At 52.1% G+C, this 14151-nt stretch overlaps 6 protein-coding genes across 6 annotated transcripts; 4 read left to right on the top strand and 2 right to left on the bottom strand.

The window, feature by feature from the left end:
* Nucleotides 1-5: 5 nt before the first annotated feature.
* Nucleotides 6-3293, bottom strand: POSPLADRAFT_1069359 (hypothetical protein; the record flags this gene model as incomplete). Its single annotated transcript, XM_024482341.1, has 12 exons — nucleotides 6-456; nucleotides 505-864; nucleotides 918-1057; nucleotides 1109-1469; nucleotides 1526-1599; nucleotides 1659-1828; nucleotides 1878-1957; nucleotides 2013-2186; nucleotides 2249-2458; nucleotides 2509-2695; nucleotides 2833-3079; nucleotides 3226-3293. The coding sequence occupies 12 exons, from the start codon at nucleotides 3291-3293 to the stop codon at nucleotides 77-79; spliced, it is 2451 nt and encodes an 816-aa protein (XP_024342118.1). The 3' UTR covers nucleotides 6-76.
* A 264-nt stretch (nucleotides 3294-3557) lies between these two features.
* POSPLADRAFT_1135771 (hypothetical protein) lies at nucleotides 3558-4084 on the top strand (the record flags this gene model as incomplete). The annotated part of the gene is made up of 2 exons (XM_024484607.1): nucleotides 3558-3677; nucleotides 3728-4084. 2 exons carry the CDS (start codon nucleotides 3558-3560, stop codon nucleotides 4082-4084), a joined length of 477 nt encoding a protein of 158 aa, XP_024342117.1.
* A 64-nt stretch (nucleotides 4085-4148) lies between these two features.
* Nucleotides 4149-4370, bottom strand: POSPLADRAFT_1136328 (hypothetical protein; the record flags this gene model as incomplete). The annotated part of the gene is made up of 1 exon (XM_024484670.1): nucleotides 4149-4370. A coding segment is annotated over one exon (222 nt), but the record flags the coding sequence as incomplete, so codon positions are not given.
* Nucleotides 4371-4835: 465 nt separating this feature from the next.
* Nucleotides 4836-8857, top strand: POSPLADRAFT_1179007 (hypothetical protein; the record flags this gene model as incomplete). Its single annotated transcript, XM_024488633.1, has 19 exons — nucleotides 4836-4875; nucleotides 4931-5016; nucleotides 5073-5211; nucleotides 5268-5386; nucleotides 5458-5532; nucleotides 5595-5893; nucleotides 5974-6203; nucleotides 6263-6414; nucleotides 6469-6811; nucleotides 6869-7050; nucleotides 7104-7151; nucleotides 7205-7361; nucleotides 7421-7521; nucleotides 7580-7762; nucleotides 7819-8083; nucleotides 8139-8221; nucleotides 8270-8344; nucleotides 8397-8549; nucleotides 8600-8857. 19 exons carry the CDS (start codon nucleotides 4836-4838, stop codon nucleotides 8708-8710), a joined length of 2841 nt encoding a protein of 946 aa, XP_024342115.1. The 3' UTR covers nucleotides 8711-8857.
* A 426-nt stretch (nucleotides 8858-9283) lies between these two features.
* POSPLADRAFT_1044711 (hypothetical protein) lies at nucleotides 9284-10183 on the top strand (the record flags this gene model as incomplete). The annotated part of the gene is made up of 5 exons (XM_024478591.1): nucleotides 9284-9361; nucleotides 9413-9558; nucleotides 9611-9767; nucleotides 9817-10052; nucleotides 10105-10183. The coding sequence occupies 5 exons, from the start codon at nucleotides 9284-9286 to the stop codon at nucleotides 10181-10183; spliced, it is 696 nt and encodes a 231-aa protein (XP_024342114.1).
* A 463-nt stretch (nucleotides 10184-10646) lies between these two features.
* On the top strand, nucleotides 10647-13064 carry POSPLADRAFT_1136521 (hypothetical protein; the record flags this gene model as incomplete). Its single annotated transcript, XM_024484697.1, has 13 exons — nucleotides 10647-11073; nucleotides 11130-11263; nucleotides 11332-11392; nucleotides 11446-11517; nucleotides 11577-11596; nucleotides 11645-11702; nucleotides 11759-11808; nucleotides 11876-11999; nucleotides 12051-12164; nucleotides 12224-12518; nucleotides 12575-12672; nucleotides 12727-12831; nucleotides 12883-13064. The coding sequence occupies 13 exons, from the start codon at nucleotides 10647-10649 to the stop codon at nucleotides 13062-13064; spliced, it is 1740 nt and encodes a 579-aa protein (XP_024342113.1).
* Nucleotides 13065-14151: the final 1087 nt, after the last annotated feature.

Genomic DNA, 14151 nt, shown 5'->3' with positions numbered 1-14151 from the left:
ATCATCCACTTGCTACAGATATTATCAATTGCGAGACCGCCGCCGCCGAGTTCGATTCACTGATAATACAATTAACTCAACTTCGGGAATGACTGATCCATGCGCCACCACAAATACATATTCTGACCCAGTCATGCTCCAAATTTCGCCATCGAGTCGAATCCCCGCGTTCCATCTTGACTCCATGGCCAACTTCGGACACGCCTTCACACCGTACACAAATGACGCCGGGGATGCCACGGAGCGGCCCCTTCGAGACGACGTCCCGTTTCATTTTGACGTAGTCATCAGTCACGGAGAGACGAGATACTCCGTCGATAAGGTCTGCTGGCTTGACAAAAAGGCGGGGCCGATTGATGCTATCTGAATTGATGACTCTATCGATTGCTTTGCGTAAATGAGAGCCAAGAGCCGGCGCTGGATGACATGCTATGAGGCTTCTGTGAAGCATGTCCGCTGGACAAGAATTTGAGACTATGTTAATAGGAGAAAGGATGGACATACCGTCAAGCCCCTGCATATCCTGCAGAATGTCGTTGAGTACCCTGCCTAGCCGATCAAGATCAAATCCAGAACTGTCAACGACATCCGTTAAGACGGCCCTGACGATCTGCGCATGCTCCTGCCTCGTTGGCAGGCCTGCGACATGATCACGGAATGCCTTGACATCGACAAGCGAGTCTCTTAGTCTTCGCAGGGAATACGGGTGCCATAGGTGCACGAATATCGGAGATGCAAGCGGTGAGGTGCTCGTAATTGCAGCATCAGAGATCGTACTCTCCGCAGCGAGAACACACTCTTTTAGGAGTTCTTCTGTAAACTCGATGACCCATCCAGATAGGCTGACCAATTGCCAGACTGCATCTACGAGATGCATTGATATCAATAGCGCGATTGTGGATGAGAAGCAAACTTACCTAAGTCGAAGACGGAGCCTTCTCGACATCGGCCAAAAGCCCTGCGACATACCACCAAAGAACGTATATCCAGTGCAGCATTCCGACGAGCGACCAAGTTGGCCTTGTCTGCGTCTGTCGTCGCTTTGCGATGAATGTCGCTGCCCGATATTTTAGTACAGGTGCACCCGAGACCGATTGACATCACATACGAGTAAACCTCAATGGCGAGCCCGAGAACTTCAAAAATCCATCTCTCACTTTCGGCACTGAAAGTCCTGAAGAGCAACTGCAGTGTCCGATACAGCGTATCAGAGACTAGTTCAATCGAAACGGAAGGCATCTTCAGCGTATGGATGACGTCTGATGGCGGGATCCTTTCCAAGACGGCCAGGGCCGCTAGGAATGGCACGCTTGTTATTTGCGGAGATGATGGTAACAGTGCTGCCGCCGATGTGGATGGGCCTCGCCGGTGTGGAAGTACATGGATGGCAATGTGGGTATTAAGAGAGGCAGTAGGGGAGACGCTACAGAGAAGACTGCGGTTAGGCGAATAGGCGATATTGGCGAGCACTGGAGAGGTAATTGAGCGTCAACCCATAGTCGACTGATGAAAGTAGAATGCCTACCGTCACGTCCAACGTTCGAGAAACTGGACATGATGGGGACCTCCTCCCATGAATCGTCGGGAGATAGGTCATGTCTGTATTGGAATATAGAGCGATCAATGAATCGCCTCGTGTGCACAAACGCAGTACTTACAACTTCAGCACCTGAAGCCGGCCGATAGAGGCTTGAACCTCTTTACCCTTTGTAGCAGCATTGCCACTCAGATCCATGAGACCCGCTAGTAGAGACGCTCTAGTAGGGGACGGCAGAACAAACTCGATGACTTTGTCCTCGAACTTCCGCCTCGCAGTGTGTTGCAAAACCTATAACGCGCCGTGAGTACTTTCACGCGATATATACAAGCACACGTACCCATGTTGATTCGCCGGTGCCAGGGTTTACTGACTTCTTGAACGCATACAGCGCTACCTCCGACTTAGGCGTCGAAGTATCTAGTAAAACAAGAATTGTCAGAGTTATTTGACGAGCTAAAATTATGTAGCGTACAGTCGCCAAAATCGAGGAAAGTGGCGGCAAGGCATGAAACCGTCGGCGTAATTCGACTCCCCTCCGCACCGGGATTCTCATTAGGTATTTTTGTTGGAGCGACAGGCATAAAGACCAAGTTCGTGAGGTGGTGGCTGGCATCCGTTATAGGTGACAGGGTCCGAGTAGTGACAACTGCGAGATTATAAATTAAATCCCTGCGTTACTGCTATAGGGAGAAGTTGCTTTCGGCTTACCCGGATTTATGTTTCTGAGGTGCAGGGAGACCTCACATACTTGAATTGTTGACTCTTCTCCCCAGGAGTCCCATTCCGGGTTGAGTGAAGTCTCTCCATCCAACTGTGCCACATCCATGGATAGATCAAGGCTCATGGCGTTCTGAGAGCTGCCTGCCATGCTAGGAGAAGGCAGGATATGGGACCGCATAGCAACCAGTATGCTCGACTCTAGTCGTTTAAAATGAGGGATTACACGCGCAGAGCAGGTTGATGCATACCGTTATAACTCAAGCAGATGGCGGCATTCACGCATACGTGATGCCCGCCAATTCCGTTTACGGTGTCGTCGTAGGAGGGTGGCTCTCCCTCAAAGCTTCTGGACAACTGTACAAGTGACGCTCGGATGACCTTAAGCGAAGGGGTATGTGGAGGTGGAGGCACATAGTAGACGTTGATTTGGTGGTTCTGCGTCACTAAGAGTAACACTGAACTCAGAAGGTGATGAGTGGGACCTCGTGGTGGCAATCGAGTAGCGGACGTCTCGGTCATAATCCACTGCACAGATTGAGTAAAGGCGGAGACTGCGTAGACGGTTCACTAACCTCTCGCGGTGCAGCTGTCCAAGCTGCAGCGACCGCACCCGCTCCTTGAGGGAGCGGCCAGTATTCCCAAACATGCCAACTATCAAGTGGCGCCTTTCGCTTCCACAAACAGCCTGCGCCGTCGCCCCCGCGGCCAGGAAAGTATGCGAATAACCGGTCATCTACCGGAGACACACATATAACTGTAGGAGGTCCGTAAGAGGCGGGCTTGTCCAGTACTAGTTTCGGAGGAGGTATCGTGAAATTTCTGGAAGTTGGGAAATGACGAGCAAGAACCAAGGGTTCCGTTGGGTGGGCCGTGAATATCACAGAGTATCTTGACCAAACGAGCGGTCTATTACAAGCCCACCAACTGTCAGTGAGTCCTTCTGTCCATGGCACAATTTGTCAGACCTTCGGGTGCCCCCAAGTAAGTGAGACAGATCCCACCATCCTAACTGCCAGTGCGATTCTTCCTTCATCCTGCCCTTCGAGGGATGAGGGATCTTCGCGTCCTGAATATCGCGTCGTAAATCCAGTCCAAGTCCAAACCTTGCATATATGCGTGTCGAATTTCAAAGAGTAACAAAAGCACACGGTGGAGGCGACACAACGTGACGAGGTCGAATCTAGAGAAGCTGTGCCGTCGAGCCCTCAATGTATTGAGGATGGATTAAGAACACACAAGCGCCAAGCGGTGGCGACTTCCTTCTGACTTCACTTGTCTCGCGTTCGCCACCATTACCATGCTACCTTCCGCACAAATCTCCAGGGAGATAGATGGTGCCCAGACCGAGGTGTTACTGCAAGCTTTCGCAGATCGCATCCTCGTCCTTGTCTCCCAGATAGGAAAAGTGGGCAACCTAGTACGTCGATTAAACATATGATTTCATGCAACATATTCGAGCCCTTCCAGATACAAGCCACGATTCCTGCGACTACACCGCTAGATCCACCGCCGCCTCCTGATCCTTCCGAACCGAACCTCACACCACTCCCTGTCCCTCCGCCTGCGATACAACTCACGCCACTACTTGGACATGGCCCTTCAGAGAACATGCAGACACTGCATGCACTTTATGCTTCGCAAATCGCAACACTCGTGTGGATCGCGGAAGCTGAGGAAGCATTAGAGGCCGAACGACGGGGTGTGGTGGTCGGACTAGCGCTACGTAAATCAGAGGCTACAACGGGTAGCACGCTCAGCGAACATGAGAGGAGAGTATTTCATGGTGTGATGGAGATAGTGAGAGAGCTTCTGCAGCGCAAATAGATATAGATGGCCGTAGCGGCAGGAGTCGAAGGACGGCATACCTGCAGTCTACTACCACCCATTCTCATTCCTTCTCCACTTCGGCCTTGATCGCGGTGAGAACGTCTGTATCATTTGGACTGGTCAGTCGTTTCTCCCGTTCACTTTTCCATTTTGCAAGCTTCCATTGCACCAGCTCTGAAAGTCTATCTTCTCGCTGTATGCCAGAACGAGGATTATTCTCGTAAAGGTAATATGCAAGAGCCCCAGTGAAGACACCGAGGATGGGATCAAGGGTACTATGGAGGCCTCGTCAGGATTGAAAGTGCGGGTTTCGACAGTCCACTGACCGCGAGAGCAGAACGGGCGCCATGAGGGAAGACGGATAGCGGTTCCCGCAGAACTTCAATTTGGTGAAATGAGCACGCGCGCTAGCTTCATATTGCAACGATTGTGGGGTACTGACCACGAGACCGGCCCTTCGCGGAAAGCAAAGCACAAGTACTTGTTCTGTCTGCGACGTCGTCTGGGATGTCTCGTATGCCTCAGCGCAAATGCCGTTGGCGAGAAGGCGCCCTCGGACACCGGCAGTGGTGATGCCTGGATCGCCGTACCCTCGGAGTGGGACGGGAACGTGACTGCACACGCCCGTCTGCCGCGGTGGCTGGACTTGTTCTCTTTCAAATCCAAAATTTCCGACACGTTACACAACGTGTTACTGCTGCGAGCTGCGCTGTCCATTCTTGCTAGCTTCTGAGAGTGCATTGCCTGGATGTCCGCTGCGTTCGAGCGTCAGATTCGCCCGGTCTATGGTTTGTCTTCCGTACAATGTGGCAGCAGCATATCACTCAGGTTTGTGTCCTCCAGAGGCTCTCGACACGGGCTCGAACAAGTCGGCCGTTCTAGCATGCAACAAGTTGCTCAAGAAGCATCCCAAGAATGAGCTAGTCAAGGTACGTGTGTCCGTTGCGTCATTTCGTGTGTATGTGCTGACCAGCAAGGATCTCAGGCACTGAAAGCCCTTGCGCTAATTCGCTCGCAGAAGGTAGAAGAGTCCCTGGTGCTATGCGACGAGGTGCTTGCCTCCAGACCAACGGACGAATCTACCCTCTCGGCTATGATGCATGTACTTCGGGGTCTTGGCCGGCGTACGTCTTTCCTGCGCTATATATGCCCACTTTAAGCCGTTTACCCTAAATGACAGACACGGACATGGTCACGATGTACGAGGACGCGTTCAAGCACCAGCCAGGAAATGAGGAGCTTGGGTCGCAGACCTTCATGGCAAATGTCAGGATCGGCAATTGGAAAGCGGCGCAGCAGGTACGAAGCTTCACCTTTGAAGGACCCCATTGCGGAAATACATACCGCGGATACTGACTCATTGTGCGCAGATTGCGACAAAGATGCACAAGCAATTCCACGACGACCATTACTTGTACTGGAGTGTGATGAGTGCAGTGCTTCAGGTCAGTGGAAGACGTTCTACTCCTTATTTGCGTAGCTGACATTCGTCTGACGTTATTTTCAGGCCAATGACCCAACCACACCGCCGAATATGCGGCCTATCCTGTACAAGCTCGCGCATCGACTCGTCACGTCGTCCGGCACCCCTTCCTACTTCAGCGCCGACCGGTTCTACCTGCACCTTACGATTCTGCGCGAGCTACAGCTGTATGACGAAGCCTTCGAGCTCCTAGAACACGAGGTTGGCAAAGCTATATGCGCAGCAAGTCTCGCTTGTGACGAGCTCAGGCGCGAGATTTGGAAGGCGAAGGGCTTGTGCAAGGAAGAGGGAGCCCGGGCGCGCGAGCGGATCACGGCAGAGAAGTGCGTCAGGTTGACCAGAGTTGACAGTCGCACCTTGCTTACACCACATGCATGGGCATGGATTGCGAATGTGTCAATAGAGACCGGAATTGGCTCGAATTCCTGTCCGTTGTGGACGCTGCGTTCCACGATCTCGGCTCATCCCCTACGTCTGCATCTGATGAAGTGAAAACAACGTGCGCAGAGTCGATCGCAGCAGCACGGGAACTCTTCAACCAAGTGGCTGAAGAGGACGGTACAAGGGACAGGACAGGTCGTTTGGCCCTCCTTGAACTCGAGAAACGAGCCTGGGCAAGTGGTCTTTCAGATGGTTGGCTTTAGTGGGCTTTTGGTGTGACATGGGGAATGACGCTAGTGTTCTTTTTCTAGACCCTGCTGAGATGCGCCGGCTACTCGAGAGCTACTTCAACAGATTCGGCGACAAGGCGGTCTGCTTTGAAGATCTGAGACCATATATCTCGCTCGAAGGCGATGTGTTGACGGCGTGGACATCCTTCCTCAAGGCAGTTCCCTCGACGCCTGTAAGTTGGATAGAACTACTTGACAGACTGCCTCATCAATCATCTTGCGCACAGGAAACTAGAGATGATCTCTCCAGGTACATGAACGCTCAAAAGCTGCTGCGCTACAATCTCTCGACATCTGAAGTCACTTCGGAAGCTGAAGCTGCCTGCGCACTGCAGTATTTCTCCAGCTATCTGGATGCGCTCAAGTTCGGCAAGGAGCTCCCGGACACTGAATTGCAGCCAGCCGATGATCTCGCTCTTCTAAGCGGTCAGGCGTTCGTCGGTGCTTGGAAGGCCGGCGGTGAAGCGGTGCATCTCTACCAAGCCGCCGCTGTGTTGGAATATGCATCGTCTAGGAGCAAGCAGTCGTACCTCATCCGGCTATTACTCATCCGTGTATATCGCTTGCTAGGTACGTTCATGTTCGGCAGCATTGACATGTTCAATAGGGTTGATAGGTGATTGATAGGCGCGTCATCATTGGCTTTGGAGCACTACCGGGCGATGAGCGTGAAGCAAGTGCAGACCGACACGTTGTCCCACCTGATCCTGACCCGAGCATCGACGTTCTCCTTATCATCGATCGGCGACTTGACGTACTCATCCGAGTGTTTGGAGTCGAGTCAAATCTACCTCACGAACTCGCAAGAGGTTTGCAATCTATCCTTGAACTAGGATATTTCTGTTGACGTTCAGCGCTGCAGACGGCAGAGTTTACCGTCCGTGCATTTGGCTCTGAGAAGTACACACAAGTACGTCACATATAATCTGGTGATCTATTGACCGGAATTGCTCATTGTTCTAGGTCCCAGAGTTCATCTCCTTCGAAGAGCGGTTGGACAACTCATTGCAGCGCGATCTCACCAAGATCGAACATGTGCGCATGAGGATCTCACACGAGCCTGTCAGCTCAGATCTTGTCGACATGGAGCTCATTGAGCTGAAATTCATCTTCGACCGGTGTATGTGTGAACTCCAAACACGCAGGTTGCTATCTGATTCCTAATGCCAGTCTGCCTAGTTCACCATGACAATCGCGATTTCGATGTTATCCCGAACTACCAGCCTCGTTGTGGGCCAACGTTCAACGAACAGACGACTTTGTTCGACAAGTCGCCGGGGGTATGTGCTGAAGGATCTTCGGGATGACCTGTGGCCTGACAAGCAGTCGATGTTTCAGTCAGGGTGGCTCTCGATCTTCTTGAAGATCTACATCAAGATTTTCCAATGCGCAAGTGACCTCGATGACACGGTTGAGGATAAGCTCCTCATTGGTGACCGACCAAAACCAAGCCTCGATCCGGAGAACAAGGCCCCCCTGAAAGAGCGGCTCGCCAAGCGAAAACAGGAGGAGTTCGACGAGGTATGCCAAGTCCCGAGACAAAATCGGTTTCCGGCTAACGTCTTTCTCGCTGTCAGCTGACTGCCGACGAGCTCGCGTTCTTTGACTATGCCATGGCATTATCAGACTGGCTTGCGCCCTACCACGACTACATTCGACCACCGCCATCCGCTGTCCTCGCCGAGGCGGCGAAGCAGACAGAGCTCAAGACCGGCTTCCCTTTGAAAGGCGTCGAGCTCCCGAAGAATGGCAGTGCAACGAATGGGCACGCGAAGAAAGATAAAGACGAGGAACCTCCTGCGGTGTCCGCACCCCCTGACAGCCTCTCGAAATACTTCGACGGTACGGCATATTAATCATTTTTCTTGCTGTGCATGGTCACTCAAGTAGATTTTAGATATGAGCTTACGATTCAAAGAGGCTTTAGAGAGCGATCGCTTGCCATCGGAGCTCCTGCATCTTGTAACTCTCACACAAGAGGCACGTTAATTGCTATCGCAAAATGTTCAACCTCTGACCACTTTTTAGGCATTGATTCTGCTATCCATCGAAACTTGGAGGTTCAAGCCCAACTCTGTGATTAAGCAGCACAAACTTGGAGCTGTAGGTTGATTATGTTGTCCCGGTGTCGTAACTCATTCCGTGCTGCTCACAGATGGTGCAAAGCTTCAAGGAGCTACGCACAAAAGCCAGCGCAGTTCTCAATGACATGTCTGCATCCCTGGTCAAGCTTGGCGAAGAGGGTGCAACAATAGACTCGCGGAAGGCCTTCGTTGAAGCCTGCAAGCCTGTCTGGGCCGAGTCAGGGGTGCGTCTCAGTCCCGGTCTGTTTGCCACGCAACTTATTTCTCTCGATAGCTGGACCACGACTTCGTGTCAACCATTTCGAAGAAGGTTACTGAGTCCCGAAAACAGGTCCTGGAGGGTGTTGGGAAGGGTATCCTCCGTGTCCTCAAAAATCATGCATGATAGTAGACGTTCTACTCTTTGTTCCGTATAGAGGGACTCTGCATTGCCCCACCTTCACCACTCAGTGCACTCATTTCGCGTTCGAGCTGTCTGTAATACAAGCATACTACTAGTTTATGGACCCGTGGCGTTGCGGGCATGTCTAAATCAGTGAACGAGGGAGCATTGGCAGGCAAGATGCCTTGAACGGCCAATCTAACACGTGATGTGACCAGACGCGTCAGGTGTCATCAACGCGGTGTCACGTCGCGTCGCGTCGCGTTTTCTACCTGACACTACAATCCCTGTAGCTCAATTTGAGATCTTCAGATTTACACAAAAAAAAACATGAGTCAATGTCAGTGCCTCGTCTGAGTTTGCACGTATAAGACTCACGGAACTCCTAGATGATAGCAACCCATACTATGGTAACGCAGGCGGTGGCGGATATCTAGCGGGAGGTTCGCCGTTTGGCAGCGCGGGCGGGAGTCCGGGCGGTCAATTTCGCGTGTGTACTACCGTCAGCTATACAGATGTACAACTCATAGGCAGGTCTAACAGAGGGGAGCCGCTCTACACTCGCTACGCCCGGTGATGATTGGGCAGCTTCTCAATGCGACACAAGCACACTCGGACGCAGAGTGGATGATCGAGGATGCAGAGATTGGCCAGGTGAGTCTCTCCGCCTATATGCTTCGGAAGGATCACTGAGAGACGGAATAGGTAACAGTCGTTGCCTCGGTTATCACAATTAAGAATCAAGCCACAAATTGTGTATACTGGATCGACGACGGCAGTGGCCGCGTTGAAGCGCGCCACTGGGTCGATTCTGCAAACGAGGAGGATAGCGAGCGATGGGGATCCATCACGTATGTCTGCTGTTGCTACGCATTCCGAGTGGCGTTCGCTCATGCCAGATAGTGAGGGTGCTTACATCCGCGTAATGGGCGGGTTGAAGATGTTTGGGAACAAGCGATACATTAACGCGCAGCACATTCGGCCAGTCAAAGATCACCATGAGTTCCTCTTCCATACATTAGAGGCCATGACAGTGACGAGGATCTTCGAAAAAGGACCGGTACGAAGTTCTCGTCCTTGGCACTTCCACATGACTTACAGTGCGTCAGCCTCCACGACCAAGTGATGCGGGAAAAGACCCAAGAGCAGTTGCTGGCGGTAGTGTGACGGGTCCTTCGGCGTATACTGCGCAATCAAATACAGCGAGCTCTACTGACCAATACGCTCACCTCCCGCCCCTGCAGCGCCGGATCGCCGAGTTCATGCTTAGCCGGCCACCAGCGGATGAGGGCATTCACGTTGGGGCGATTGCAAGATCCGTTGGCGGTGACGCGCGAGCTATTAGGTACGTAAAGCTGCTACTCACTTTGCTCTGGGATTGACAATCTTGCATAAAGCGAGGCGCTGGACAAGCTCATGGACGACGGCTATGTGTTCACTACGATCGACGATTCACATTTCCAGCTCTCGGTGTGAGCGGGGCAGGTGTTAGTTGTGGCTGGACCTTTCTTGTTGCTTTCCGTGCTGTGTGTATCATGAATTATGCTAAGAACGTAGAACATACATTGACAATACTTGATACTCTCGGCGATGGACGAACCAGCCGGACGAGCGGCCCGGTGCCAGCCTGGACTAGTGCCTGATCGACTGCTGTTACTTGTTTGCCATTATATTACTTTTGCTTTGCACGACGAACACTGGCATATATTCGGAATGACCCAACTTGTAAACACGACAACTTGAAAGAGTACTGTTTATCGATGTATGCCCTGCCGAAGTCGCAGTCGGATTCCCAGGCTGAGTCGTTCGCGGTGGTCAGCAGACAAAGACGTGACTCCTTCTATCCGACTTCAATATAAGAACTGATGCAATATGGCGTAATCCGACTTGTTCGCTCGAGGGTACTGCTCTCACACTCTGCTGTCTCCGTTCTAAGGCCATGTCGAGCTTGTGGAATCGACGGGCTTTGGCACAGCGCTGGCACGGGCTTCTCACTAACAGAGCGAGCGTACGTACTCACAGGCTCTATCTTGACCCGCCTGTAGAGGTCCCTCGTGGGGCTGTTCGTCACAGCAGCCAGACGTCGGCTGGGCTGAGTCGAACAAAATCAAGAGTTCCTAAGTCATACTTGGCGGCAGCCCTCAGCTCCATTCTCGGCGCTTCTCTCGGGTACTATGCCGCTACAAGCAATACAGCCAAGTCGCCAGAAGTCTCCACTTCGGGATTGAACGACAATTATGGCACACCCGAGGACTTCCAGAAAGCCATCGAGGAGCTGCGGACAACTTTCCCCAAAGAGGGTACTGTGACCACCGATTCCGAGGACCTCCGGATACATGGCCATTCTGAGAATGACTACCATCCAGGTGAGCTTCTGAGAACAGTAATTACATCGCCCCATTTGCTAAAAATCATCCCTCAGGGTCCTGCCCGTCAGTCGTCGTCTACCCGGATTCTACAGATGATGTCGTGAAGATAGTCAAGATTGCAAACAAGTACAAAATACCTGTCATTCCTTACAGCGGCGCGACGAGCTTGGAAGGAAACTACAGAGCTGTATGTCCGAAATCAGTGTACGGGTATTGGGTGTGTTCATTGAAGCGCGTCTGGTCTCGCAATGCAAGCCGAAAATCGGCGGCATATGTGTCGATGTATCTGGAATGGACCGGATTATTGAGATACACGGTACACTCTACGACCCTAAGGGGCATGCACCTCTTAATTTGGAAATCCCACAGAGGCCGATTCCGATATTGTATGTCAGCCGGGGGCGCAGTGGATGCACATCAATGACACATTAAAGAAAATGGGTGGGTGAGCTGTTCTGGAAGGTCTAAATGCTACTGAACAACTTTCCACCCAACCAAAGGCATCCCACTCTTCTTCCCCGTGAGTGACCATGGGTGACGTCAGACAAAGTCACCTCATGGCGTCCAGCTTGATCCAGGGCCTGGGGCTACAATCGGCGGAATGGTTAGCACGGGTTGTTCCGGCAGTACGCACTAGCGATATTAAGATTCATCGTGTGCCCCTAACAAGCAAGTATCATAGCCAACGCGGTTCGCTATGGAACGGCGAAGAGCGAATGGTTCCTTAACGTCGTCAGTCGATCTCTTACTGCCTGTTGCTGTTCACTAAGTTCCAGGGCTGTTCAATCGATACGCTTAGACAGTTGTGCTTCCTAATGGTGAGGTGGTCAAAACACGTCGCCGCTCGCGCAAATCCTCCGCCGGATTTGACACGACTAAGCTATTTATCGGCGCGGAAGGAACCCTGGGGATCATCACTGAAGGTCGGTCCCCACGCAGGAAAGCCGTTCGCAATCATTGAACCTCGCATTCAGTTACGGTTCGTCTAACACCGCTGCTTCCAACGACAGTCGCGGTCTGCCAGTTCCCGGATGTACGCAAAGCGGCTGAGGCCGTGATCGAGATCATGAACAATGGTGTCGGGATTCGTGAGTTAGGACACTCTTGTGCGTATGATTTACCCTGACCCCTGGCGCGATCGCGGCAGAATGCGTCGAGCTCTGCGACGATGACTTTATGCGCGCGACGAACCTGTACGGCCAGTCTGCACGCAAGTACCCAGAGAAGGACAGCCTCTTCTTCAAGTTCCAAGGGCCCACGCCGCGCGCAATCCAGGAGTCGGCAGACATCGTGAAGGCTATCGCGAAGAAGCACGGAGGGACTGGGTTCGAGCTCGCCCGGAATGAAAAGCAGGCGGCGGACCTCTGGATGGACCGCAAGAACGCGCTATACTCCGGCTTAGCGTTAGTAGACGGCGCTCGAGGGTGGAGCACGGATGTATGGTATGTAATTATACAGCAGGCTTTATGTGATGTATCTGATTGAGATTGACTTTCAGTGTTCCGGTGTCTCGGCTCCCAGATCTTGTCTATGAGACCAAGAAGGATATCAAGGATCATGGTCTGGTGTCAACGATTGTCGGACATGTCGGTGATGGTGCGTTATAGTCATTGGGCTGGCCCTCGCAGGTTCATATGTGCTCTGCATCAGGAAACTTCCACTCGCTTTTGCTATTCAAGACGGATGAGGAACAGGAAATCTGCCGACACGTCGTACACAGGATGGTGGAACGCGCGATCGCAATGGACGGGACATGTACGCCGTCGACCAGCTAACCTTGCCATATCCTCTCATAGTTTATTGCAGGCACTGGAGAGCATGGCGTCGGGATCGGGAAGCGGAGATACCTTATTGACGAGCTTGGTGAGAGTACTGTCGAGCTGATGAAGACCATCAAACGCGCCATCGATCCACACAACCTGCTCAACCCCGGCAAGGTACGTCTCCCTGAGATTCCTTGTAAGATATATGTTAATGAACTGTTTTGACAGCTGTACCCAGATGCGAGCAGAGAATCTAGCTTGGAGTATAGACCTCAACCAAGTGTAACGCCTTCTGCCGATTAGTGGTCGAGATTGTCTATCGTGTAGGCTCGGAGCTATCTGCTACTTTGTGTTGCTGCTGTTGCTATCAAGTTGATTGTATGAGAGTACACGATATCGGCTTCGCTGTCGCTTTATCGCTGCGATGAGCCTATGTTTATATGTGCATTTTTGGCGATCAATATCATGCTGTGCTAGTGGGTCGATCGCAAACATCAAATTGCGAGGGCATCATGACGGTCTGAATTTGAAGGGCGCCATTATACCGTTGGCCTTCCGCTATCATCGCACCCAGGATCGCAGGCTCTGTGGCTTGGACGATGCGTCGAGACCAATCAGTCGGTAGCAATGATGATGCAGAAGGGTCAGATGCCCCCAGAGCGGTGCGCTCTCCTCTTGCGTACTAATAAGCCAATCTCCGTGGTGACATCCGCTGTTGATCACTAGCGAATACCGGACATTGAAGCCCTCCGTCCGGTCACAATAAGGCAACTTCTGGATGCCGAGCAGGCTCACACGACTGCTCCGTTCACGATCGATGGTGTTGAAGTGCACCAGGCGAGTCATTTTCCTTCTTCGACACCTCTCGCGTCTAATTTCAGAGTCCTCGACCATGGCCACAACTTCACATGTTAGGTCACCCTTGTCGCACATGTTACCCGAATATTTGTGACCGAGAATAAGATCGACTATCGACTGGAAGACGGAACGAGCACTCCCGGGATTACAGCCTCGCAGTGGCTTTCCGACACTTACGAAGAATCTCGCCTAGACTTCCTAGAACAGGGAAAGATCTACGCCAGGATTCGAGGACGGCTATCACGATGGGGTCGTGATGGGAAGAATGAAGTCAAGGTAATCTCGATCCGCAAGTCGACAGATCCTCACGAAATATACTTCCACATTTTGGAGACCTTTTTTGCAACCAAGTATATTGAATGCGGCCCACCAGTATGTCGATTTACTACTCATTCCTGGAAAGTTGATACTCATCAATGCACACCACAGCTCATATCTGTGTTGCCACATCCGC

Source organism: Postia placenta (assembly GCF_002117355.1).
Source record: "Postia placenta MAD-698-R-SB12 unplaced genomic scaffold POSPLAscaffold_3, whole genome shotgun sequence".
NCBI lineage: Eukaryota > Fungi > Basidiomycota > Agaricomycetes > Polyporales > Adustoporiaceae > Rhodonia > Rhodonia placenta.
Note: the sequence above shows the minus strand (reverse complement) of the source record. Positions and strands in the feature narration are given on the sequence as shown.